Below are 24449 nucleotides of genomic sequence, written 5' to 3'. Positions count from 1 at the left end.
GGGGGTGTAGTGTCCTATCTCTGTATAGGGTGTAATAGATGTATTATGGTCATGGCCAGTGGTCAGGTCATGTTGGGGGTGTAGTGTCCTATGTCTGTATAGGGTGTAATAGATGTATTATGGTCATGTCCAGAGGTCAGGTCATGTTGGGGTGTAGTGTCCTATGTCTGTATAGGTTGTAATAGATGTATTATGGTCATGGCCAGTGGTCAGGTCATGTTGGGGTGTAGTGTTCTATGTCTGTATAGGGTGTAATAGATGTTTTATTGTCACGTCCAGTAGTCAGGTCATGTTGGGGTGTAGTATTCTATGTCTGTATAGGGTGTAATAGATGTATTATGGTCATGTCCAGTGTTCAGGTCATGTTGGGGGTGTAGTGTCCTATCTCTGTATAGGGTGTAATAGATGTATTATGGTCATAGCCAGTGGTCAGGTCATGTTGGGGGTGTAGTGTCCTATGTCTGTATAGGGTGAAGTAGATGTATTATGGTCATGGCCAGTGGTCAGGACATGTTGGGGGTGTAGTGTCCTATGTCTGTACAGGTTGTAATAGATGTATTATGGTCATGGCCAGTGGTCAGGTCATGTTGGGGGTGTAGTGTCCTATGTCTGTATAGGGTGTAATAGATGTATTATGGTCATGGTCAGTGGTCAGGTCATGTTGGGGGTGTAGTGTCCTATGTCTGTATAGGGTGTAATAGATGTATTATGGTCATGTCCAGCAGTCAGGTCATGTTGGGGTGTAGTGTCCTATGTCTGTATAGGGTGTAATAGATGTATTATGGTCATGGCCAGTGGTCAGGTCATGTTGGGGGTGTAGTGTCTTATGTCTGTATAGGGTGTAATAGATGTATTATGGTCATGGCCAGTGGTCAGGTCATGTTGGGGGTGTAGTGTCCTATGTCTGTATAGGGTATAATAGATGTATTATGGTCATGGCCAGGGGTCGGGTCATGTTGGAGGTGTAGTGTCCTATGTCTGTACAGGGTGTAATAGATGTATTATGGTCATGTCCAGCGGTCAGGTCATGTTGGGGGTGTATTGTCCTATGTCTGTATAGGGTGTAATAGATGTATTATGGTCATGGCCAGTGGTCAGGTCATGTTGGGGGTGTAGTGTCCTATGTTTGTATAGGGTGTAATAGATGTATTATGGTCATGGCCAGTGGTCAGGTCATGTTGGGGGTGTAGTGTCCTATGTCTGTATAGAGTGTAATAGATGTATTATGGTCATGGCCAGTGGTCAGGTCATGTTGGGGTGTAGTGTCCTATGTCTGTATAGAGTGTAATAGATGTATTATGGTCATGTCCAGCGGTCAGGTCATGTTGGGGTGTAGTGTTCTATGTCTGTATAGGGTGAAGTAGATGTATTATGGTCATGGCCAGTGGTCAGGACATGTTGGGGGTGTAGTGTCCTATGTCGGTACAGGTTGTAATAGATGTATTATGGTCATGGCCAGTGGTCAGGTCATGTTGGGGGTGTAGTGTCCTATGTCTGTATAGGGTGTAATAGATGTATTATGGTCATGGTCAGTGGTCAGGTCATGTTGGGGGTGTAGTGTCCTATGTCTGTATAGGGTGTAATAGATGTATTATGGTCATGTCCAGCAGTCAGGTCATGTTGGGGTGTAGTGTCCTATGTCTGTATAGGGTGTAATAGATGTATTATGGTCATGGTCAGTGGTCAGGTCATGTTGGGGGTGTAGTGTCCTATGTCTGTATAGGGTGTAATAGATGTATTATGGTCATGGCCAGTGGTCAGGTCATGTTGGGGGTGTAGTGTCCTATGTCTGTATAGGGTATAATAGATGTATTATGGTCATGGCCAGGGGTCAGGTCATGTTGGAGGTGTAGTGTCCTATGTCTGTATAGGGTGTAATAGATGTATTATGGTCATGTCCAGCAGTCAGGTCATGTTGGGGTGTAGTGTCCTATGTCTGTATAGGGTGTAATAGATGTATTATGGTCATGGCCAGTGGTCAGGTCATGTTGGGGGTGTAGTGTCTTATGTCTGTATAGGGTATAATAGATGTATTATGGTCATGGCCAGTGGTCAGGTCATGTTGGAGGTATAGTGTTCTATGTCTGTATAGGGTGTAATAGATGTATTATGGTCATGGCCAGTGGTCAGGTCATGTTGGGATGTAGTGTTCTATGTCTGTATAGGGTGAAGTAGATGTATTATGGTCATGGCCAGTGGTCAGGTCATGTTGGGGGTGTAGTGTCCTATGTCTGTACAGGGTGTAATAGATGTATTATGGTCATGGCCAGTGGTCAGGTCATGTTGGGGGTGTAGTGTCCTATGTCTGTATAGGGTGTAATAGATGTATTATGGTCATGTCCAGCGGTCAGGTCATGTTGGGGTGTAGTGTCCTATGTCTGTATAGGGTGTAATAGATGTATTATGGTCATGGCCAGTAGTCAGGTCATGTTGGGGGTGTAGTGTCCTATCTCTGTATAGGGTGTAATAGATGTATTATGGTCATGGCCAGTGGTCAGGTCATGTTGGGGGTGTAGTGTCCTATGTCTGTACAGGGTGTAATAGATGTATTATGGTCATGGCCAGTGGTCAGGTCATGTTGGGGGTGTAGTGTCCTATGTCTGTATAGGGTGTAATAGATGTATTATGGTCATGGCCAGTGGTCAGGTCATGTTGGAGGTGTAGTGTCCTATGTCTGTACAGGGTGTAATAGATGTATTATGGTCATGGCCAGTGGTCAGGTCATGTTGGGGGTGTAGTGTCCTATGTCTGTATAGGGTGTAATAGATGTATTATGGTCATGGCCAGTGGTCAGGTCATGTTGGGGGTGTAGTGTCCTATGTCTGTATAGGGTGTAATAGATGTATTATGGTCATGGCCAATGGTCAGGTCATGTTGGAGGTGTAGTGTCCTATGTCTGTATAGGGTGTATTAGATGTATTATGGTCATGGCCAGTGGTCAGGTCATGTTGGGGGTGTAGTGTCCTATGTCTGTATAGGGTGTAATAGATGTATTATGGTCATGTCCAGCGGTCAGGTCATGTTGGGGGTGTAGTGTCCTATGTCTGTATAGGGTGTAATAGATGTATTATGGTCATGTCCAGCGGTCAGGTCATGTTGGGGGTGTAGTGTCCTATGTCTGTATAGGGTGTAATAGATGTATTATGGTCATGTCCAGAGGTCAGGTCATGTTGGGGTGTAGTGTCCTATGTCTGTATAGGTTGTAATAGATGTATTATGGTCATGGCCAGTGGTCAGGTCATGTTGGGGTGTAGTGTTCTATGTCTGTATAGGGTGTAATAGATGTTTTATTGTCACGTCCAGTAGTCAGGTCATGTTGGGGTGTAGTATTCTATGTCTGTATAGGGTGTAATAGATGTATTATGGTCATAGCCAGTGGTCAGGTCATGTTGGGGGTGTAGTGTCCTATGTCTGTATAGGGTGTATTAGATGTATTATGGTCATGGCTAGTGGTCAGGTCATGTTGGGGGTGTAGTGTCCTATGTCTGTACAGGGTGTAATAGATGTATTATGGTCATGGCCAGTGGTCAGGTCATGTTGGGGTTGTAGCGTCCTATCTCTGTATAGGGTGTAATAGATGTATTATGGTCATGGCCAGTGGTCAGGTCATGTTGGAGGTGTAGTGTCCTATGTCTGTTTTGGGTGTAATAGATGTATTATGGTCATGGCCAGTGGTCAGGTCATGTTTGGGTGTAGTGTCCTATGTCTGTATAGGGTGTAATAGATGTATTATGGTCATGTCCAGTGGTCAGGTCATGTTGGGGTGTAGTGTCCTATGTCTGTATAGGGTGTAATAGATGTATTATGGTCATGGCCAGTGGTCAGGTCATGTTGGGGGTGTAGTGTGCTATGTCTGTATAGGGTGTAATAGATGTATTATGGTCATTGCCAGTGGTCAGGTCATGTTGGGGGTGTAGTGTCCTATGTCTGTATAGGGTTAGTGTGCACTCTAGGCTGTTTTAGCAGGGCGCCGCGCCCTGCCCGTTTTTTAACAGGCAAAACCCGCCCTGCCCCTTTTGCGGCGCCCTGCTAGAACAGCCGCCCGCTCCCTGCCCTCCCGGCGTGTATAGATGCCGTGCGCATGCGCGCGGCATCCATTCACGCATTGGGAGAGGGCTGGGGGAAGCCCAGCACCGACGGAGGTGCTGGGCACGCTCCCAACAGTGACGTCGCCGGCCACAGACGCTCTCTATAGTAGCGTCTGTGGGCCGCACCGCCCCCTAAAATGACGGAGGCGTGGCCACGTCCCCTAATTTGCGTGGCCGCGCCCCCATTTCGGGGGCCCCCGGAGTCCGGCGCCCTGCCCCTTTTCACTCCTAGAGTGAACACTATAGGGTGTAATAGATGTATTATGGTCATGGCCAGTGGTCAGGACATGTTGGGAGTGTAGTGTCCTATGTCCGTATAGGGTGTAATAGATGTAGTATGGTCATGTCCAGTGGTCAGTCCAAGTTGGGGGTGTAGTAATGTGTAATAGAATTGTATGAAAGTCATGTCCAGTAGCCATGGTGTATCAAGTCGCTTATAATAGGGGAAGCCTATTGTCCAAGGGGATAGAATTAGACCAGCGGTGCCTAGGCTTGCAATGCCAGGATGACACTTTCAAAACAAAAGCGTTGAAATATTGTTTTATTCTTGGAATACAGCCGTGTGTAATGCAGTCCTGGAACATGACTATCTATTAAACTAAATAAAATAAAGTTCAACAATTTAAGTAAGAGAGCAATACATTATGTTTGATATAAAGTATATACAGTGTGTGTGTGTGTGTGTGTGTGTGTGTGTGTGTGTGTGTGTGTGTGTGTGTGTGTGTGTGTTTCGGGCTAGAGAACCAGGTGTTAGAATTCTGATGATGGTAGAGTCTAGATGCACACAATTGGAGAAGGGTGTAAGTGTCACACAAGCAGCAGCATTGGAGAAGGGTGTAAGTGTCACACAAGCAGCATTGGAGAAGGGTGTAAGTGTCACACAAGCAGCATTAGAGAAGGGTGTAAGTGTCACACAAGCAGCAATGGAGAAGGATGTAAGTGGCACACAAGCATCATTGGAGAAGGGTGTAAGTGTCACACAAGCAGCATTGGAGAAGGGTGTAAGTGTCACACAAGCAGCATTGGAGAAGGGTGTAAGTGTCACACAAGCGCAGCATTGGAGAAGGGTCATTGGAGAAGGATATAAGTGTCATACAAGCAGCATTGGAGAAGGGTGTAAGGGTCACACAAGCAGCATTGGAGAAGGGTGTAAGGGTCACACAAGCAGTATTGGAGAAGGATGTAAGTATCACACAAGCAGCATTGGAGAAGGGTGTAAGTGTCACACAAGCAGCATTGGAGAAGGGTCATTGGAGAAGGATGTAAGTGTCACACAAGCAGCATTGGAGAAGGGTGTAAGTGTCACACAAGCAGCATTGGAGAAGGATGTAAGTGTCACACAAGCAGCATTGGAGAAGGGTGTAAGTGTCACACAAGCAGCATTGGAGAAGGATGTAAGTGTCACACAAGCAGCATTGGAGAAGGGCGTAAGTGTCACACAAGCAGCATTGGAGAAGGGTGTAAGTGTCACACAAGCAGCATTGGAGAAGGGTGTAAGTGTCACACAAGCAGCATTGGAGAAGGATGTAAGTGTCACACAAGCAGCATTGGAGAAGGGTGTAAGTGTCACACAAGCAGCATGGATATAAGTGTCTGATAATCTCGGATAATTAGATAATGAAATACTATGGAAGATAAGGCCGGGAATCCAGCGTGTGTGTATAGAGTGCTGCAGTGTTTCCTCTTACACCATCAGTCAGCGTGATTAAGCAAAACATAAACTCTGCTATCAGCAGATCTGTATCACAAAGGGGAACTGCCATTCATTTGAAGATATTGATACAGTAGTTAAACGTGTGGGCAGCAGTGTTGGGCAGCACATACCTATGGGTGACACTTGCTGGTGGGGGGTAGGGACGGCACAGCATGCTCGCTTGCATGAGAGCCCTGATAGGCCAATGGCCAGGTTTTTGAGTTTTGATTGGTGGTGGAGGGGTAGTGAGGTTGGTGCTGCTTTGGCAGTTGCGAGGCCTCCAACATGCAGGGGGCAGTGACATGATGGGGGGTGGGTGACCTGATAATGTTGTGCCTGGGGGCGGCCTGATGAGCGGTCATTTATGAGAACATACTTCCTTGTGTATATTCACAGCTGCTGAATGCCAATATCAAATGCTGTAGTGTTATCACATTGCAGAGATCAGGTGGTCACCCACAGCAGAACCCAGATCTCTGGTGGTGATACAGTGCAAAGCCCAGACCTCTGGTGGTGATACAGTGCAAAGCCCAGATCTCTGGTGGTGATGCGGTACAGAGCCCAGACCTCTGGTGGTGATACAGTGCAGAACCCAGATCTCTGGTGGTGACACAATGCAGAACCCAGACCTCTGGTGGTGACACAATGCAGAACCCAGACCTCTGGTGGTGATACAGTGTAACGCCCAGACCTCTGGTGGTGATACAGTGCAAAGCCCAGACCTCTGGTGGTGATGCAGTGTAATGCCCAGACCTCTGGTGGTGATACAGTGCAAAGCCCAGACCTCTGGTGGTGATGCGGTATAGAGCCCAGACCTCTGGTAGTGATACAGTGCAGAACCCAGACCTTTGGTGGTGATTCAGTGCAAACCCCTGATCTCGGTCAGTGACACAATGTATATCCCAGACCAGATCACTAGCGGTGGCACAGTGACCCCACATCACTGTTTTTTAGTGACACAATCCAAATCCCAAATCTCTGGTGGTGACACAGTGAAGACCTCACATCACTGTTGGTGACACGATGCAGACCCCAGGTCTCTGGTGGTGACACAATGCAGAGCCCAGATCTCTGGTGGTGACACAATGCGGAGCCCAGATCTCTGGTGGTGACACAATGCGGAGCCCAGATCTCTGGTGGTGACCCAATGTGGAGCCCAGATCTTTGGTGGTGACACAATGTATATCCCAGATCACTGGTGGTGACACAGTAAAGACCCCACATCACTGTTGGTGACACAACGCAGACCCCAGGTCTCTGGTGGTGACACAATGGGGAGCCCAGACCTCTTGTGGTGACACAATGCAGAGCCCAGACCTCTGGTGGTGACACAGTGCTGAGCCCAGAGATCTGGTGGTGACACAATGCGGAGCGCAGATCTCTGGTGGTGACACAATGCTGAGCCCAGATCTCTGGTGGTGACACAATGCTGAGCCCAGATCTCTGGTGGTGACACAATGCTGAGCCCAGATCTCTGGTGGTGACACAATGCAGAGCCCAGATCTCTGGTGGTGACACAATGCGGAGCCCAAATCTCTGGTGGTGACACAATGCGGAGCCCAGATCTCTGGTGGTGACACAATGCGGAGCCCAGACCTCTTGTGGTGACACAATGTGGAGCCCAGACCTCTTGTGGTGACACAATGTGGAGCCCAGACCTCTTGTGGTGACACAATGCTGAGCCCAGATCTTTGGTGGTGACACAGTGCGGAACCCAGATCTCTGGTGGTGACACAATGAGGATCCCAGATCGCTGGTGGTGACACAATGTATATTCCAGATCGCTGGTGGTGACAATGCAGAGCCCAGATCTCTGGTGGTGACACAATGCAGAGCCCAGATCTCTGGTGGTGACACAATGCAGAGCCCAGATCTCTGGTGGTGACGCAATGCAGAGCCCAGATCTCTGGTGGTGACACAATGCGGAGCCCAGATCTCTGGTGGTGACACAATGCGGAGCCCAGATCTCTGGTGGTGACACAATGCGGAGCCCAGATCTCTGGTTTTGACACAATGCGGAGCCCAGATCTCTGGTGGTGACACAATGCGGAGCCCAGATCTCTGGTGGTGACACAATGCTGAGCCCAGATCTCTGGTGGTGACACAATGCGGAACCCAGATCTCTGTTGGTGACACAATGCGGAACCCAGATCTCTGGTGGTGACACAATGCTGAGCCCAGATCTCTGGTGGTGACACAATGCTGAGCCCAGATCTCTGGTGGTGACACAATGCTGAGCCCAGATCTCTGGTGGTGACACAATGCTGAGCCCAGATCTCTGGTGGTGACACAATGCGGAACCCAGATCTCTGTTGGTGACACAATGCTGAGCCCAGATCTCTGGTGGTGACACAATGCTGAGCCCAGATCTCTGGTGGTGACACAATGCTGAGCCCAGATCTCTGGTGGTGACACAATGCTGAGCCCAGATCTCTGGTGGTGACACAATGCGGAGCCCAGATCTCTGGTGGTGACACAATGCGGAGCCCAGATCTCTGGTGGTGACGCAATGCAGAGCCCAGATCTCCGGTGGTGATGCAATGCAGAGCCCAGATCTCTGGTGGTGACGCAATGCGGAGCCCAGATCTCTGGTGGTGACACAATGCTGAGCCCAGATCTCTGGTGGTGATACAATGCGGAGCCCAGATCTCTGGTGGTGACACAATGCGGAACCCAGATCTCTGGTGGTGACACAATGCTGAGCCCAGATCTCTGGTGGTGACACAATGCTGAGCCCAGATCGCTGGTGGTGACACAATGCTGAGCCCAGATCTCTGGTGGTGACACAATGCTGAGCCCAGATCTCTAGTGGTGACACAATGCGGAGCCCAGATCTCTGGTGGTAACAATGCGGAGCCCAGATCTCTGGTGGTAACAATGCGGAGCCCAGATCTCTGGTGGTGACACAATGCAGAGCCCAGATCTCTGGTGGTGACACAATGCAGAGCCCAGATCTCTGGTGGTGACACAATGCAGAGCCCAGATATCTGGTGGTGACACAATGCAGAGCCCAGATCTCTGGTGGTGACACAATGCAGAGCCCAGATTTCTGGTGGTGACACAATGCAGAGCCCAGGTCTATGGCGGTGACACAATGCAGAGCCCAGATCTATGGCGGTGACACAATGCGGAGCCGAGATCGCTGGTGGTGACGCAATGTATATTCCAGATCGCTGGTGGTGACACAATGGGGGGCCTAGATCTCTGGTGGTAACACAATGGGGAGCCCAGATCTCTGGTGGTGACACAATGTATATTCCAGATCACTGGTGGTGACACAGTAAAGACCCCACATAATTGTTGGTGACACAATGCAGACCCCAGATCTCTGATGGTGACGTGATGCAGACCCCGGGTCTTTTCTAGTGAAACGATGCAGATCCTAGATCTCTGGTTGTGACACTATGTAGACCCATGATGACAAGATACAGATCCCACATCACTGGTGGTGACTCGATGCTGGCCCTGGACCTCTGATGGTGACACGATGGAGACACCAGATCATGCATGTCTAAGTGGTGTCACTGGGATGGCCGCATTGCAGCAGCGGCTGTGTCAGGGGCCAGCGCCATATCTGGGTGCCCAACTGTCCTGCGCCGTCCATGGCCCCCAGAGGGTGTGATGTCATGATGTCCCTCAGGATGCTCTGGGGGGCTGTAAGAGCTGTGGTGTGCACATCTGAAGTATCCTATGGATGCTTCGGCTACAGTCCCCATAACGCCTAGGGGCTGGTCTGAGTGTGTGCATGCACTCTTTGAGAACGCGGATGCTCTGGAAGCACGCAGGGCGGAGTCTAGATGGAACATGGCAATGTTGAGAGAAAGGTGAGAGAGCGGCTTCTGAGAGAGGTGAAATACTGACCCACTAACTGAGCGCTGAGGAGCCGGTCTTTACTGCCAAGCAGCTGTACACAGTGCTGAAGCCGGAGCAGGTACCCCAACCATGTAAGCTAGTGGAGTGTGTTGCAAGACCCCTGTTTGAGTTGTATTACAGCATAGCAGAACAGAAGAGATAAGCTGTGTGTTACTGAGAGACTTCCTAGTTACTGCCAGGCACAGAGACCAATGTTAAGAGACCTCCTACAAGCGCTACTGTAATCTAGGCCTGGATAACCTGGGACGTACAGACCATGGGTTATTCCTAGGGGGGTCATTCCGAGTTGTTCGCTTGTTATTTTTTTGTCGCAACGGAGCGAATAGTCGCTAATGCGCATGCGCAATGTCCGCAGTGCGATTGCGCCAAGTAAATTTGCTATGCAGTTAGGAATTTTACTCACGGCATTACGAGGTTTTTTCTTCGTTCTGGTGATCGTAATGTGATTGACAGGAAGTGGGTGTTTCTGGGCGGAAACTGGCCGTTTTATGGGAGTGTGTGAAAAAACGCTACCGTTTCTGGGAAAAACGCGGGAGTGGCTGGAGAAACGGAGGAGTGTCTGGGCGAACGCTGGGTGTGTTGGTGACGTCAAACCAGGAACGACAAGCACTGAACTGATCGCAGATGCCGAGTAAGTGTGGAGCTACTCAGAAACTGCTAAGAAGTGTCTATTCGCAATTCTGCTAATCTTTCGTTCGCAATTTTAATAAGCTAAGATTCACTCCCAGTAGGCGGCGGCTTAGCGTGTGCAAAGCTGCTAAAAGCAGCTTGCGAGCTAACAACTCGGAATGACCCCCTATGTCCTATAGCTGTCTCCTTAGCAGGACATACACTGTGCAGTTCAGATGTACAGCACCGTGTACCGGTTCTCTCTGTCGGCTTTCTCTTGGCCCTTCTTTATACAGCATCAGTCTCAGATATCTTTTGTGCGAGATAAGAAGCGTCAGTGTAAATGCAAAGTCGGATCAGTAAGGAGCAAGTGAATGGGATTACAAAGAAGAACTTCACTGTTTGTTTTTGAATATAGAGCAGCTGCCAAGTTACTGGTAACAGGTATTTGCATTGTATCTTACAAGTAGTAGTCAGTAGGGGCAGATTTATTAAGCCTGGTGAAGTGATAAAGTGGAAGGTGATAACGCGTCAGCCAATCAGCTCCTAACTGTCATTTTTCAAACCCAGCCTGTGACATGGAAGTTAGGAGCTGATTGGCTGGTGCGTTATCACCTTCCACTTTATCACTTCACCAGGCTTCATAAATCTGCCCTATAATTACTGTGTTGTCTAGATGGAAACAGTTATGGTAGTTTTGGAAGTAGATCTGAGGGCTATTTAGATATATAATACACCTATTAACTGTCCTAATCTCTTCTGATGGTAACGACATACAGATCCGTAAAAACAATTCCCTGTGAAGGGGGGGCCCGGGGTTTGAAAGGGGCGTGATCAGATGAGGGTGTCGTAGCCACGCCTCCTCTGAAAAATAAAAACAGTGAAAAATAAGATGTGCTGCAAAGAGGGATATTTGTTCCCCTCAGCAGCAGGCCTGGGCCCCTCCAACAAGCACACCCCCACCCCACTCCGGATTTCAGCATATTGCACATGCGCCAAAGAAAGGAATTGGCCTGTGCTTGTGTCAAATCAGACAAGCGCACGGACGGAGTTCACTAGTGCAAACGGACCTATCTGTCCTTCGATGGACCACACTGTGCGCAAAATGAGTGTTTTTGGGCAGTAACTGGGTGGCGACCTTGAGAACACACGGATCTGATCCTTTTAGCGGGAGTGTCATGGGCAGTGTAGGCGGACCTTAGTGCTCAATCGTGTTGCACGGACGGAGGCCGTAATGTAAAGTGGATGCAGCTGGGTTCAACTGAGACTGTCCTAATGAACCATCCTTGCCAACTTTTGAAAAACTGTTTCTTTAGTGTAGGGTGTGATGCGAATCGCATCTTCGAACCCCCTGGACATCCACTCTCTCAGAAGTCCGCCAGGCCCCCCTCCCCCCCCCCCCCTCTCCCCAATTCTGGAATCTGCTGGACAATCAAGTCGTTTGAAACGTATGCAAAGGCCAGCAAGATAATTGGGTGTCGACTGTCGATAGCGAGCCGTGGCACAATTCACTAAGATAGTATGAGTGGTAAGCTCCTTCCATCCCATTGGAGCTTATACAGAAGGTGGTTACAGATACGATAGGGCATAGGTTCTCAGAATCGGTCCTCAGGACCCCACGCGGCCCATGTTTGCAGGTCACCTGTAGTTTTTTGAAATGTGACAGTTGGTGATACACAGGGCACCTGCTGGGTGACATGGAAAACGTGAACCGTGTGGGGTCCTGAGGACAGAGTTTGAGAACCACTGCGATAGGGGGTTACAAAATAGTCCATCTGTGTCGTTTACATAGCTGGACTTTGTGTATGTAAAACAGGCACTTACAACATTTGCAAATATCTCATATATCCACTCCTAGAGTCCCACGAATTCCAGGGAGAGAAGGGAAGCCCCCTAGATACTATGGAAGTGGGCGGGATCCCTATGGCGAGATTCCCTGTGAATTGCGCCATCGTAGCCCCATCGCCCCGCAGTGAGATGCCATGATTTGCAGGTTTATGTCACGCAGAGTAGGGATTGGGCCATGATCATGTAAGTTACCTAGCCATGCCCCCCCCCCCCCCCCATCTCCGCTGCACGTACCAAAGTCGGCAAGTATGAAATATGTATGTAAGCAATTCAGGACCACCGAGGTGCATTGGCGCAAAAAAAGATGCTCGGCGGTGCACACAGTGAGTGCGTGCAAATGATTATGAAAGCCTTCAATATCACTTTTGACATTTTATTTTATTTACATTATTGGTTAATAAGTAAAAATGTATTTATTTGGGAACTGTCGCCGCAGATCAGCACAGTAGAATATTGTGGGCCAAATTCAGACCTGATCGCAGCAGGAAAATCTTTCTCTAATGGGCAAAACCATGTGCACGGCAGGTGGGGCGGATGTAACATGTGCAGAGAGAGTTAGATTTGGGTGGGTTATATTTCTGTGCAGGGTAAATACTGGCTGCTTTATTTTTACACTGCAATTTAGATTTCAGTTTGAACACACCCCACCCAAATCTAACTCTCTCTGCACATGTTACATCTGCCTCCCCTGCAGTGCACATGGTTTTGCCCATTAGAGGAAAATTTTGCTGCTGCGATCAGGTCTGAGTTCGGCCCTGTATCTCATGTCAAATTTACAATAAATAAAAAAAACACTCTTAAGGGTGAGATTTACTAAAAAGCGGTTTTGTATCCAGTTTGCAAGCCACTGCCTGTATACCGCGTGCTGCTTCCAGGCTGAAAGCTCAAACTCGTCGGATGTTTGGCAGTTTGCAAACTACTAAAGGCCAAACTACCCACAGATGCAGCCACATGGCAGATAGGGAAAGCACGCACTTGTAGTGCCACAAGATCATGCACTGAAAGTGTTGCTTCATCCTAAAGTATACAACTAGTAGTGCATCCACTGTCACTTACAATGAATTTTAGTGCCTCCGTTAATGACAAGTTATCCCAGTGCCCTCAGTATTACAGTCTCCTGCACAGATCCAGAGAAAATAGTGCCACCCCACAGCACTACACTCCCTCCCCCGTGTCTTACGGTATTTATATTGGCCTACGGATAATGGGCTGCATTAGGCTTGCCCCAAACATACAGTAGTGCTGAGGACTGAGGTCAAGAGCTTCAACGTTCGGACCATAGACCATCCCTCCACTTGGTAAATGAGTCCAACATATTCTTTCCGACAATCCCTGTGTGACGTTTCATGTGTGTTCCTCAGTGGTTTTCTTTTTGACACCTCCCACAAAGCTGCAATTTGTGAAGCGCAGGTTTTTCCCATCTACAGTATGCCATGGAAAACTGTAACTCAAGGTGGCCATATGACAGAGTGGCCTCTTTATGCAGTTTTCCAGGAAGACCGATTCTACAAAATTTGCACCTGCGCCATGTCCTCATATAGTTCCCTTCCCTGATGCTGCTCAATAAATAGTTCTTAAAATTGACTTTGAATAGTCTGTGATCTTCATGATGAAGCCCTTATTCGGAAACGCTCTACCCAACACTGGAAGATGTCATGGTCGGGTGCATTTAATTGAAGCGCTTTAATTATACATAGGTTGAGTCCAACCCATTAATGATGTTAACTCTGAAGACAACGGATTACACCAAGGGTTATTTAAATGTATCTTGGCACAAGGGGTGCATAGTTACGTATCCAACTATTTCTGGGTTTTATTTATAATTCATTAAGAAAAAGCTTTAAGCCAAATATTTTTGTTGCTCTTTTTCAGATAGAAGCTGCAATGGAAGCAATGCACAAGCAGAGACAGACTCATTATAAGAGGGTGATGGATGTACGTATTAAGTTCATATTTACAGTAGTACTAAAATGAGAAATGTCTCTGTGTTTCCAGAAATAGGTTTTATAGGCGCTTCAGAGGCCAATTTCTGGGGTGCAGAATGACTGGTCGACACTTGTGCTGCCGACAGTCAAAAAGTCAACAGCTTAATGTTGACAGGAGAATGCCTGCTCCATAGTAATGTTATTTTACGCATTTTAACTGTGTCAGCATTAAAACGTGAACATAATGGAGGGTATACAATTACCCACGATAGTGCCGCTTGTCGCTAAAAACTGGCATTTTTCATGATTTTTTTTATAAACCCCTATCTACAAAAAACGCCCGTTTTTTGTGCAATAATACATAGGTCCCGTGAAAAAGCCGCAGACCTGTGTATTTTTGCAGCACTTATCGCGGGTTGGGTATGGGATGTCGGAAAATTAGGTTGCCGGCGGTCCTAATACCGACCCGGGCATCCTGACTGTTTTTAATGTCGACAGGGCTGCAGGCGGCAGCTAAGTCTAATCCTCTACCTCCCCCCAACACTAACCCTCCCTCCCCTCAACCTAAACCTTACCCTCGGTTCCCGCAGCCTAACCCTCACCTGTCCTCCCTGCAGCCTAACCCTCCCTCCCCTCCAGGGCTGCCACAGAAATTGTGGGTCCCATGTCTGACAACATAGGCAGTTGCACCCCCACCCTTCCACCCCCTGTCGGTCCTGCCATGCTGACCGACAGGCAAACACTGGGGGAGGGTGCAGGGAAGCAGAGGTCTCTCTGAGAGCAGCAGCAGTGGGAAGTTTCTCTTTCCTGCAGCTGCAAACGTGTATCTGACTGGTCACATCCTGTGCGACCAGGTCAGATGAGGCACTTGCTGGTGTGGTCGCATCTGATGCCACCACGCCAGGCAAGTGGTCAAGTCCCCACAGTAACGCCCCTGACACCATATTACGCCCACACAGGTATGCCCCTGTCACCATATTATGCCCCACACAGTAATGCCCCTGTCACTACACTATGCCCCCACAGTTATGCCCCTGTCACCATATTATGTCCACATAGTAAAAATGCTGTATGCCACAGAACCTGCTCTCAGGGGTTCTGCTCTTTGTCAGGGGTTATTGCTCGTTGTCAGGGGAACCCCCGTCCCGATCGCTGTCGCTGTTCACGCCTGCCCCCTTCAACATTTTGAAAATGTCCCTCCCATAATGTCTGCCGTCTCCTCTTGCATTTCTAATAACTATCTCCTCTGTGGTGGTGGCCATTTTGGGAGGCACATTTTCAATACTTAGAGTGGGGGCACTCTCAGTAGTGTGTAGTGGCGGGTGCCTGGGGTGGGTGGCATGCGGCCCGGGCCCTCCACCCTCTGCCAGAGTGGCCGGGCTCGGAACAGTTGTGCCCCCAGGACCCCCCTGATGGCGAGTCTGCTCCCCGCAGCCTAAGTCTAACCATCGGTTCCCGCAGCCTAACCCTAACCTCCCTATCTCATACGTCCTAGAGGATGCTGGGGACACTTCAAGAACCATAGAGTATAGACGGGATCCACAGGAGACATGGGCACTTTAAGACTTTCAAAGGGGTGTGAACTGGCTCCTCCCTCTATGCCCCTCCTCCAGACTCCAGTTTTAGAATTGTGCCCAGGCAGACTGGATGCACTGTGAGGAGCTCTACTGAGTTTCTCTGAAAAAGACTTATGTTAGGTTTTTGATTTTCAGGGAGACTGCTGGCAACAGTCTCCCTGCTTCGTGGGACTTAGGGGAGAGAAGTAAGACCTACTTCCAGTTAGTTAAAGGCTCTGCTTCTTGGCTACAGGACACCATTAGCTCCTGAGGGTTTGGAACACCAGGTACGCCTAGGGGTTCATTCCCGGAGCCCGCCGTCACCCCCCTTGCAGAGCCAGAAGTCAGAAGACAGGTGAGTAGAAGAAGATCAGAAGACTTCAGTGCCGGCTTTGAGGTACCGCACAGCGGTCGTGCTGCGCGCCATGCTCCCACACACAGCGGCACTACAGGGTGCAGGGTGCGGGGAGGGGGGGGGGCGGCGCCCTGGGCAGCATATAAAACGTCATATGAGACTGGCAAAGAGTGGTATAAGTGCCTAGGCACTAAATCCTAACCCCCGCCAGTATAAATATGTTAAAAAATAGCTGGGCTGAAGCGCGCCATTAAGGGGGCGGGGCTTAGCCCTCACAGCTCACATCAGCGCCATTTTCTCTTCACAGAGCTGCAGAGACGCTGGTTCTTCCTCAACACTGCTGTGCAAGTAACAGGGTGCAAAACGGGGGGGGGGGGGGGGCACAGTTCATTTGGTGCAAAATAAGTTAATTATTTAAGCGCTACAGGTCTGAGGCAATATATAAGTGTTTCAGAACCGGGATAAGCGCTAGGTTGTGAGCTGGCAAACTCCCTTTGTGTTTCTCTGACAGGCTTTACTGTGGGTCTGTCCCCTATATGCCCAGTGTGTCTGTAGGTGTCGGTACACGTGTGTTGGCATGTCTGAGGCGGAGTGCTCTTCCCAGGAGGAGACTGTATTAGGGACAGAAACGGCTGTGGGAGTGACCCTGTCGGCACCGCCGACTCCTGATTGGGTAAATGTGTTGAATGCTTTGAATGCTAATGTGGCTCTTATTAGTAAGAGATTAGATAAATCTGAGTCTCAAAACCAGGCATGGAAAAAATCTGTGGAGGTTGTGTCTTCACAAGTCCAGACCCCCTCGGGGTCACATAAGCGTTCGTTTACTCAGTTGGCAGACACAGATACTGACACGGACAGTGACTCCAGTGTCGACTATTGTGATACCAGATTAGACCCAAAATTGGTAAAGAGCATTCAGTACATGATTGTGGCAATAAAAGACGTATTGCATATCACTGAGGCCCCTACCGTTCCTGATACTAGGGTCTGTATGTATAAGGGAAAGAAACCTGAGGTAACGTTTCCTCCCTCTCATGAACTGAATACTCTTTTTGAAAGCTGTGGGAAAATCCTGACAAAAAGTTTCAGATTCCCAAAAGGATTCCGGTGGCGTATCCCTTCCCCTCTGGGGATAGAGAAAAGTGGGAGTCACCCCCCATTGTGGACAAGGCTCTATCATGGTTGTCTAAAAAGGTGGCTCTACCGTCTCCTGACACGGCAGCCCTTAAGGATACTGCGGATCGTAGACAGGAAAATACGTTAAAATCCATTTACGTCACCACAGGTACACTACTCAGACCAGCCATTGCATCTGCGTGGGTGAGTAGTGCTATCGAGAAGTGGGCAGATAATTTGTCATCTGAAATTGATACCCTAGATAGGGATAGCATCCTTTTAACGCTGGGTTATATCGGGGACGCTGCAGCCTACCTAAAGGAAGCGGCGAGAGATATTGGCCTCTTGGGATCAAGGGCCAATGCCATGGCAGTCTCAGCTAGGAAGGCATTGTGGATTCATCAATGGAATGCTGATGCTGACTCTAAGAAAGCTATGGAGTCTCTACCGTATAAAGGTGGTGTATTGTTTGGTGACGGCCTCGCTGATTTGGTATCTACGGCTACCGCGGGTAAGTCGTCTTATTTGCCTTATGTTCCTCCACAACAAAAGAAAGCTCACCACTATCAGATGCAGTCCTTTCGGCAAAATAAATACAAAAAAGGCCGAGGTTATGCCTTCCTTGCTAATAGAGGAAGAGGAAAAGGTAAAAGATCTCCGGCCGTGGCAGGTTCCCAGGAGCAGAAGTCCTCCCCGGCTTCTGCCAAATCCACCGCATGACGCTGGGACTCCTCTGCGGGAGTCCGCACCGGTGGGGGAACGTCTCAAACTCTTCAGTCAGTTCTGGGTTCGTTCGGACCTGGACCCATGGGTATTAGAAATAGTGTCCCAGGGGTACAAACTAGAGTTTCAAGACATTCCCCCTCGTCGATTTTTCAAATCGGCCTTACCAGCTTCTCTTCCGGACAGGGAGGTAGTATGCGATGCAATACAAAAGTTGTGTCAAAATCAAGTCATTGTCACGGTACCCCCGTCACAACAGGGAGAAGGCTTTTATTCAAGTCTGTTCGTGGTCCCGAAGCCGGACGGCTCGGTCAGACCAATTCTGAACCTAAAATCCCTCAATTTCTACCTAAGAAAATTCAAATTCAAGATGGAATCTCTCAGAGCAGTGATCTCCAGTCTGGAGGAAGGGGATTTTATGGTGTCGGTCGACATAAAGGATGCCTACTTACACGTCCCCATATATCCTCCGCATCAGGCTTACCTGAGGTTTGCCATTCAGGATTGTCATTACCAATTTCAGACATTGCCGTTTGGTCTGTCCACGGCTCCGAGGATTTTCACCAAGGTAATGGCGGAAATTATGGTTCTCTTGCGCAAGCAAGGAGTCACAATTGTCCCGTACTTGGACCATCTCCTGATAAAGGCGAGATTCAAGGACAAACTGGTGCAGGACATTACGCTCTCCCTGACGGTTCTGCAACAACATGGTTGGCTCCTAAACTTGCCAAAGTCACAGTTAATTCCAATGAAACGGCTGTCATTTTTGGGAATGATTCTGGACACAGAATTACAGAGAATTTTTCTTCCAGTGGAAAAGGCTCTAGAAATTCAGAGTCTGGTCAAACAAATTCTGAAACCAGCGAGAGTGTCAATCCTTCAATGCACTCGATTGCTGGGGAAGATGGTGGCAGCCTACGAGGCCATTCAATTTGGCAGATTCCATGTCAGAGTGTTTCAGTGGGACCTGTTGGACAAGTGGTCCGGATCCCATCTGCATATGCACCGGAAATCCAAGACCAGAATCTCACTCCTGTGGTGGCTGCACAGCTCTCACCTCCTAGAGTGATGCAGGTTCGGGATCCAGGACTGGATCCTAGTGACCACGGATGCGAGTCTCCGAGGCTGGGGAGCAGTCACACAGGGGGAAACCTTCCAGGGAAGGTGGTCAAGCCAGGAAATTTGTCTACACATAAACTTTCTGGAGTTAAGGGCCATTTACAACGGCCTTCTTCAAGCGGAACATCTTCTTCGCAATCTGCCCGTCCTGATCCAGTCGGACAATATAACAGCGGTAGCGCACATAAACCGCCAGGGTGGAACAAAGAGCAGATCGGCAATGGCAGAGGCCACAAAAGTTCTCCGCTGGGCGGAAAGACATACAAGTGCTCTGTCAGCGATCTTCATTCCAGGAGTGGACAACTGGGAAGCAGACTTCCTCAGCAGACACGATCTCAATCCAGGAGAGTGGGGTCTTCATCAAGAGGTCTTTGCAGAAGTGACAAGTCGTTGGGGAATTCCTCAAATAGACATGATGGCGTCTCGCCTCAACAAGAAGCTTCAGAGATATTGTTCCAGGTCGAGAGACCCTCAAGCAATATCAGTGGACGCCCTAGTGACACCATGGGTGTTTCAGTCGGTGTATGTGTTCCCTCCGCTTCCACTCATTCCAAAGGTGCTACGGATCATAAGAAGAACAAAGGTTCAGGCGATCCTCATTGTTCCGGACTGGCCAAGGAGGGCTTGGTATTCAGATCTTCAGGAATTACTCATAGGAGATCCCTGGCCTCTTCCTCTACGAGAAGATCTGTTACAGCAGGGGCCGTGCGTATATCAAGACTTACCGCGGCTTTGTTTGACGGCTTGGCGGTTGAGCACCGGATCCTAGCCCGAAAGGGTATTCTCAGTGAAGTCATTCCCACACTTCTTCAGGATAGAAAAGGAGTGATGGTGAAACATTACCACTGTATTTGGAGAAAATGTGTCTTGGTGTGAATCCAAGAAGGCTCCTACAGAAGAATTTCAGTTAGGACGTTTTCTCCATTTTCTGCAAGCAGGTGTGGATGTGGGCCTAAAGTTGGGCTCCATTAAAGTGCAAATTTCAGCCTTATCGATTTTCTTCCAAAAACAATTGGCCTCCCTTCCAGAGGTTCAGACTTTTGTGAAAGGCGTGTTACACATCCAACCTCCCTTTGTGCCCCCAGTGGCACCGTGGGATCTTAACGTGGTGTTGCAATTCCTTCAATCTCATTGGTTTGAACCTTTACAAAAGGTGGAGTTGAAATTCCTCACTTGGAAAGTGGTCATGCTGTTGGCCTTGGCATCCGCCAGGCGGGTGTCTGAATTGGCGGCCTTATCTCACAAGAGCCCTTATTTGATCTTCCATGAAGATAGAGCAGAATTGAGGACTCGTCAGCAGTTTCTGCCGAAAGTGGTTTCATCGTTCCACTTGAACCAGCCTATTATTGTGGTGCCAGTGGCTACTGACGCCTTGCTGGAATCGAAGCTTCTCGATGTAGTAAGAGCTTTGAAAATTTATGTCGCCAGAACAGCTCAGTTTAGGAAAACAGAAGCTCTGTTTGTCCTGTATGCTCACAATAAAATTGGAGCTCCTGCTTCCAAGCAGACTATTGCGCGCTGGATCTGTCATACGATTCAGCAGGCTCATTCTACGGCTGGATTGCCGTTACCGAAATCAGTGAAGGCCCATTCTACCAGAAAGGTGGGCTCGTCCTGGGCGGCTGCCCGGGGGGTCTCGGCATTACAACTTTGCCGAGCAGCTTCTTGGTCGGGTTCAAACACCTTTGCGAAGTTCTACAAGTTTGATATCCTGTCTGATGAGGACCTCATGTTTGGTCAATCGGTGCTGCAGAGTCATCCGCACTCTCCCGCCCGTTCTAGAGCTTTAGTATAAACCCCATGGTTCTTGAAGTGTCCCCAGTATCCTCTAGGACGTATGAGAAAATAGGATTTTAATACCTACCGGTAAATCCTTTTCTCTTAGTCCGTAGAGGATGCTGGGCGCCCGTCCCAGTGCGTACTGTATGATGCAGTTATTAGTTATTAGTTATGGTTACACACATGTTGTGTTACGTTTGTGGTCAGCCTGTTGCTGATGTTGTTCATGCCGTTGACTTGCGTTGTGTTGAATGCCAGGTTGTACGGCGTGCTTGAGGTGTGAGCTGGTATGTATCTCGCCTTAGTTTAACAATAAATCCTTTTCCTCGAAATGTCCATCTCCCTGGGCACAGTTCCTATAACTGGAGTCTGGAGGAGGGGCATAGAGGGAGGAGCCAGTTCACACCCCTTTGAAAGTCTTAAAGTGCTCATGTCTCCTGCGGATCTCGTCTATACCCCATGGTTCTTGAAGTGTCCCCAGCATCCTCTACGGACTAAGAGAAAAGGATTTACCGGTAGGTATTAAAATCCTATTTTCCCATAGCCTAACCCTTCCTCCCCGCTGCCTAAACCTAACCCTTCACCCCACAGTTTAAACCTACCCTCCCTGGTATACTTACATTCAGGATTCTGCCTCTCGGGATTCCGGCATCTGAATTTTGACAGGTGTCTGGATTCCGGCACCGGCATCCCAACTACGTCCCATTATCGCATGTAAAAGGGGCATTGAGGGATAAGCACCAGGTTATTAGGGATAATTGGATAGCCCCCGGCGCTACAATTACCTACGGCAATTGACCGCAGGTAATTGGATACCCTCAATGTTTAAAGGAACCCATGTTTTGGTTTTGGTGCTAATTCATCATCTTGTTTTGGAAAAACCACTTTCAAATGTTTTGATTCAGTTTCAAAATCAATAAAAAAAATTTTTGAAAATCATTGCTAAAAATGGAAAAAAAACCCAGCTACAACCATGTAATTTTTTTTCAATCCAAAACACAAAGGACGGGATGTAATGAAGTCCAAGTTCGGCGGCCAAATGAAGTCCAAGTTCGGCGGCCATGCTGGGTGCCGTCTGAACTCGGACATTTTTTTAAAGGGGCAATCAAACATGTACAATGCATAACCATGTTCGGATGGCATCCCGCACTGCCTCCAAACTCAGACTTCATTACCTCCTGCCCAAAATTCAGATTTAAAATCTGACTTCCGAACTACGGGAAGATCCAAACCAGGACACAGATCGGATCTTCTCGAGAGATCCGGACCGGGTTTTAGGTTCAGTTCGGATCCACAAAATTCAGGTGGATTGGGATTTCTGGAGAACCGACCCGCACATCTCTAGTTCTAAGTGCGTAAGTGAATATGAAAAATTTAGACCAGATGAAGTGCGCTAATCATATAATAGTGAGCAATTGATACTTCCCTCACGATTCTTCTGTTGTGGAACTTTAAATGTACTTCAAACAATTGGGGTCCATATCAGACACCAATAGTGGACTGCGGGCCGCCGCGTCCTGCCGAAGGGCGATGACGTCACCGGCGCGACCCTGCGCCGGGAATCACAGACTGTCAGGTAAGCGGCGCTGCTTGCCTGTGTCAGAACACAGTTGCTAAGCAACCCCACACAGTGCATGCTTTGCAGGTCTCCTCACAGAATCACAAGTGAGTGATATCAATCACTATTGGTGTTTGATATGGACCCCAATTGTTTGAAGTACATTTAAAGTCCCACGACAGAAGAATCGCGAGGGAAGTATCAATTGCTCACTATTATATGATTAGCGCACTTCTGCCCTCATTCCGAGTTGTTCGCTCTCCAGCTACTAATAGCAGCATTGCACACGCTAGGCCCCCGCCCTCTGGGAGTGTATCTTCGCTTAGCAGAATTGCGAACGAAAGATTAGCAGAATTGCGAATAAATAATTCTTAGCAGTTTCTGAGTAGCTCGAGACTTACTCCTACACTGCGATCAGCTCAGCCCGTTTAGTTCCTGGTTTGACGTCACAAACACGCCCTGCGTTCAGCTAGCCACTCCCCCGTTTCTCCAAACACTCCCGCGTTTTATCCTGGCACGCCTGCGTTTTTCCGCACACTCCCAGAAAACGGCCAGTTTCCGCCCAGAAACACCCACTTCCTGTCAATCACACTCCGATCACTTCAACGATGGAAATTCTTCATTCGGACGTGAATAAATCTACTAAGTTTTGTGCTAAAATACTTAGCGCATGCGCGCTGCGTACCATGCACATGCGCATTTTTGCCTTAATCGCTCCGTTGCGAAAATCGTCAACGAGCGAACAACTCGGAATGACCACCTTCATCTGGTCTAAATTTTTCATATTCACCTATTCATTGTGGTATTGGGGATACCTCTCTGACCAGTTTTGTTTGCTGCTTATCTATCCGTGGCGCCCGGGCACTTTTCTGTTACTTCTGTTACTAAGTGCGTAAGTGTTGACCATGTAACTACCGCTCATGGCTTGGTCATTTATCAGAGGAGAGACAGGGAGTGACCGGTGACTAAGCAGTAACTTTCTCTCCTGTGTGACATCATCGTCAGGCTGCCTGTAGCAATATAGTACAACCTTTGTGATACCGTTAGTGGCACAGTCTGGCAGCGCGGACACATCGGTAGGTTTCAGTTTTACTTATTAAAATATATAGATCACAATTCGAAAAGGAAATAAGAAAAGAAGTGTATTGGAAAACTGGGAAGGATAAATTACCCCCAATACAGAAATGTCCTGCGGTGTTAGTGAAGGCGCCTGCTAAACCCAAGACCACACTGACCGATCGCCTGGGATTTCCGGGAGGGGCCTGAATCTGGGAGAGTTCTTCTGGTTTCCAGTATAGTGAGTGACCCACCCATGCACAGGATCCCCAGGCCCCTGCACAGAAATAGGCCCACTACTGCAAAACCCTGATGGTGGCCAGGTGCCCAGCTACCGTCCTCCATAAATCACAAGTATTAGAATTGTATTTCTATTTTCCTCAAATTATGCAGTTTTTCTACTTTTACATATTTACAGGCCTATTTATCATTAAATATATGAGGGATATTACTTACTTTTTGGAGGGTACCAGCAAGTACTTAGGCCCAGATTTATCAAGCTTTATACCCCGTTCAGATTGCCATTGCCGGCTTGCACCTGGGAAATGGATACGGGTCCTTCCTGGGTGTGACCCGGCATTGGACCCTTTCAGACTGGCTTCCCGAACCGGCAATATGCCGAGTCAAGTTGCCATCGGGGCCGAGTACAGAGGTGGCACCGGGGGCAGGTGCGGAGGCAGCACTGGAGATGAGATCATCTCCGCGCCGCCTCTCCCTATGCTGTGAACGGGTGCCGGGTCGCATCGACCCGGGTAACCCGTTCACACTGCGCCTGACCCGGGAATAATCCTTCTTAATTCCCGGGTTGACTTACCGGGTCAGGCGACCCGGGAATTCGGCAGTGACCCGTGCACACCGCACAGCGACCCGTGTCGACCCGGCAAAATACAGAGTTACTTGTGCAGTGTGAACGGGGTATTAGAGAGTGATAAATTGCACGGTGATAAAGTACCGGCCAATCAGCTCCTGACTGCCATGGCACAGGCTGTGTTTGAAAAATGACAGGAGCTGATTGTTTGCTATTTATCACTCTTCAAAGCTTGATAAATCTGGGCCTAAGTATCCCCCGCATGTATTATGGCGGGATCACAGTCAATATTGCCGGCAGTCCCTCCATTCTCATCCACAAATGCAGCTACAACCATTTTCTA

At 48.7% G+C, this 24449-nt stretch overlaps 1 protein-coding gene across 4 annotated transcripts in view; it reads left to right on the top strand.

The window, feature by feature from the left end:
- The window catches only part of PSTPIP2 (proline-serine-threonine phosphatase interacting protein 2), a 134330-nt gene that overhangs the window by 87541 nt on the left and 22340 nt on the right, over nucleotides 1-24449 (top strand). For all 4 annotated transcript variants that reach the window (XM_063958376.1, XM_063958392.1, XM_063958367.1 and 1 more), the window contains exon 6: nucleotides 13984-14046. In XM_063958376.1, the coding sequence (XP_063814446.1) occupies nucleotides 13984-14046 (63 nt within the window). The remainder of the gene's footprint in view (nucleotides 1-13983; nucleotides 14047-24449) is intronic.

Source organism: Pseudophryne corroboree, chromosome 1 (assembly GCF_028390025.1).
Source record: "Pseudophryne corroboree isolate aPseCor3 chromosome 1, aPseCor3.hap2, whole genome shotgun sequence".
NCBI lineage: Eukaryota > Metazoa > Chordata > Amphibia > Anura > Myobatrachidae > Pseudophryne > Pseudophryne corroboree.
Note: the sequence above shows the minus strand (reverse complement) of the source record. Positions and strands in the feature narration are given on the sequence as shown.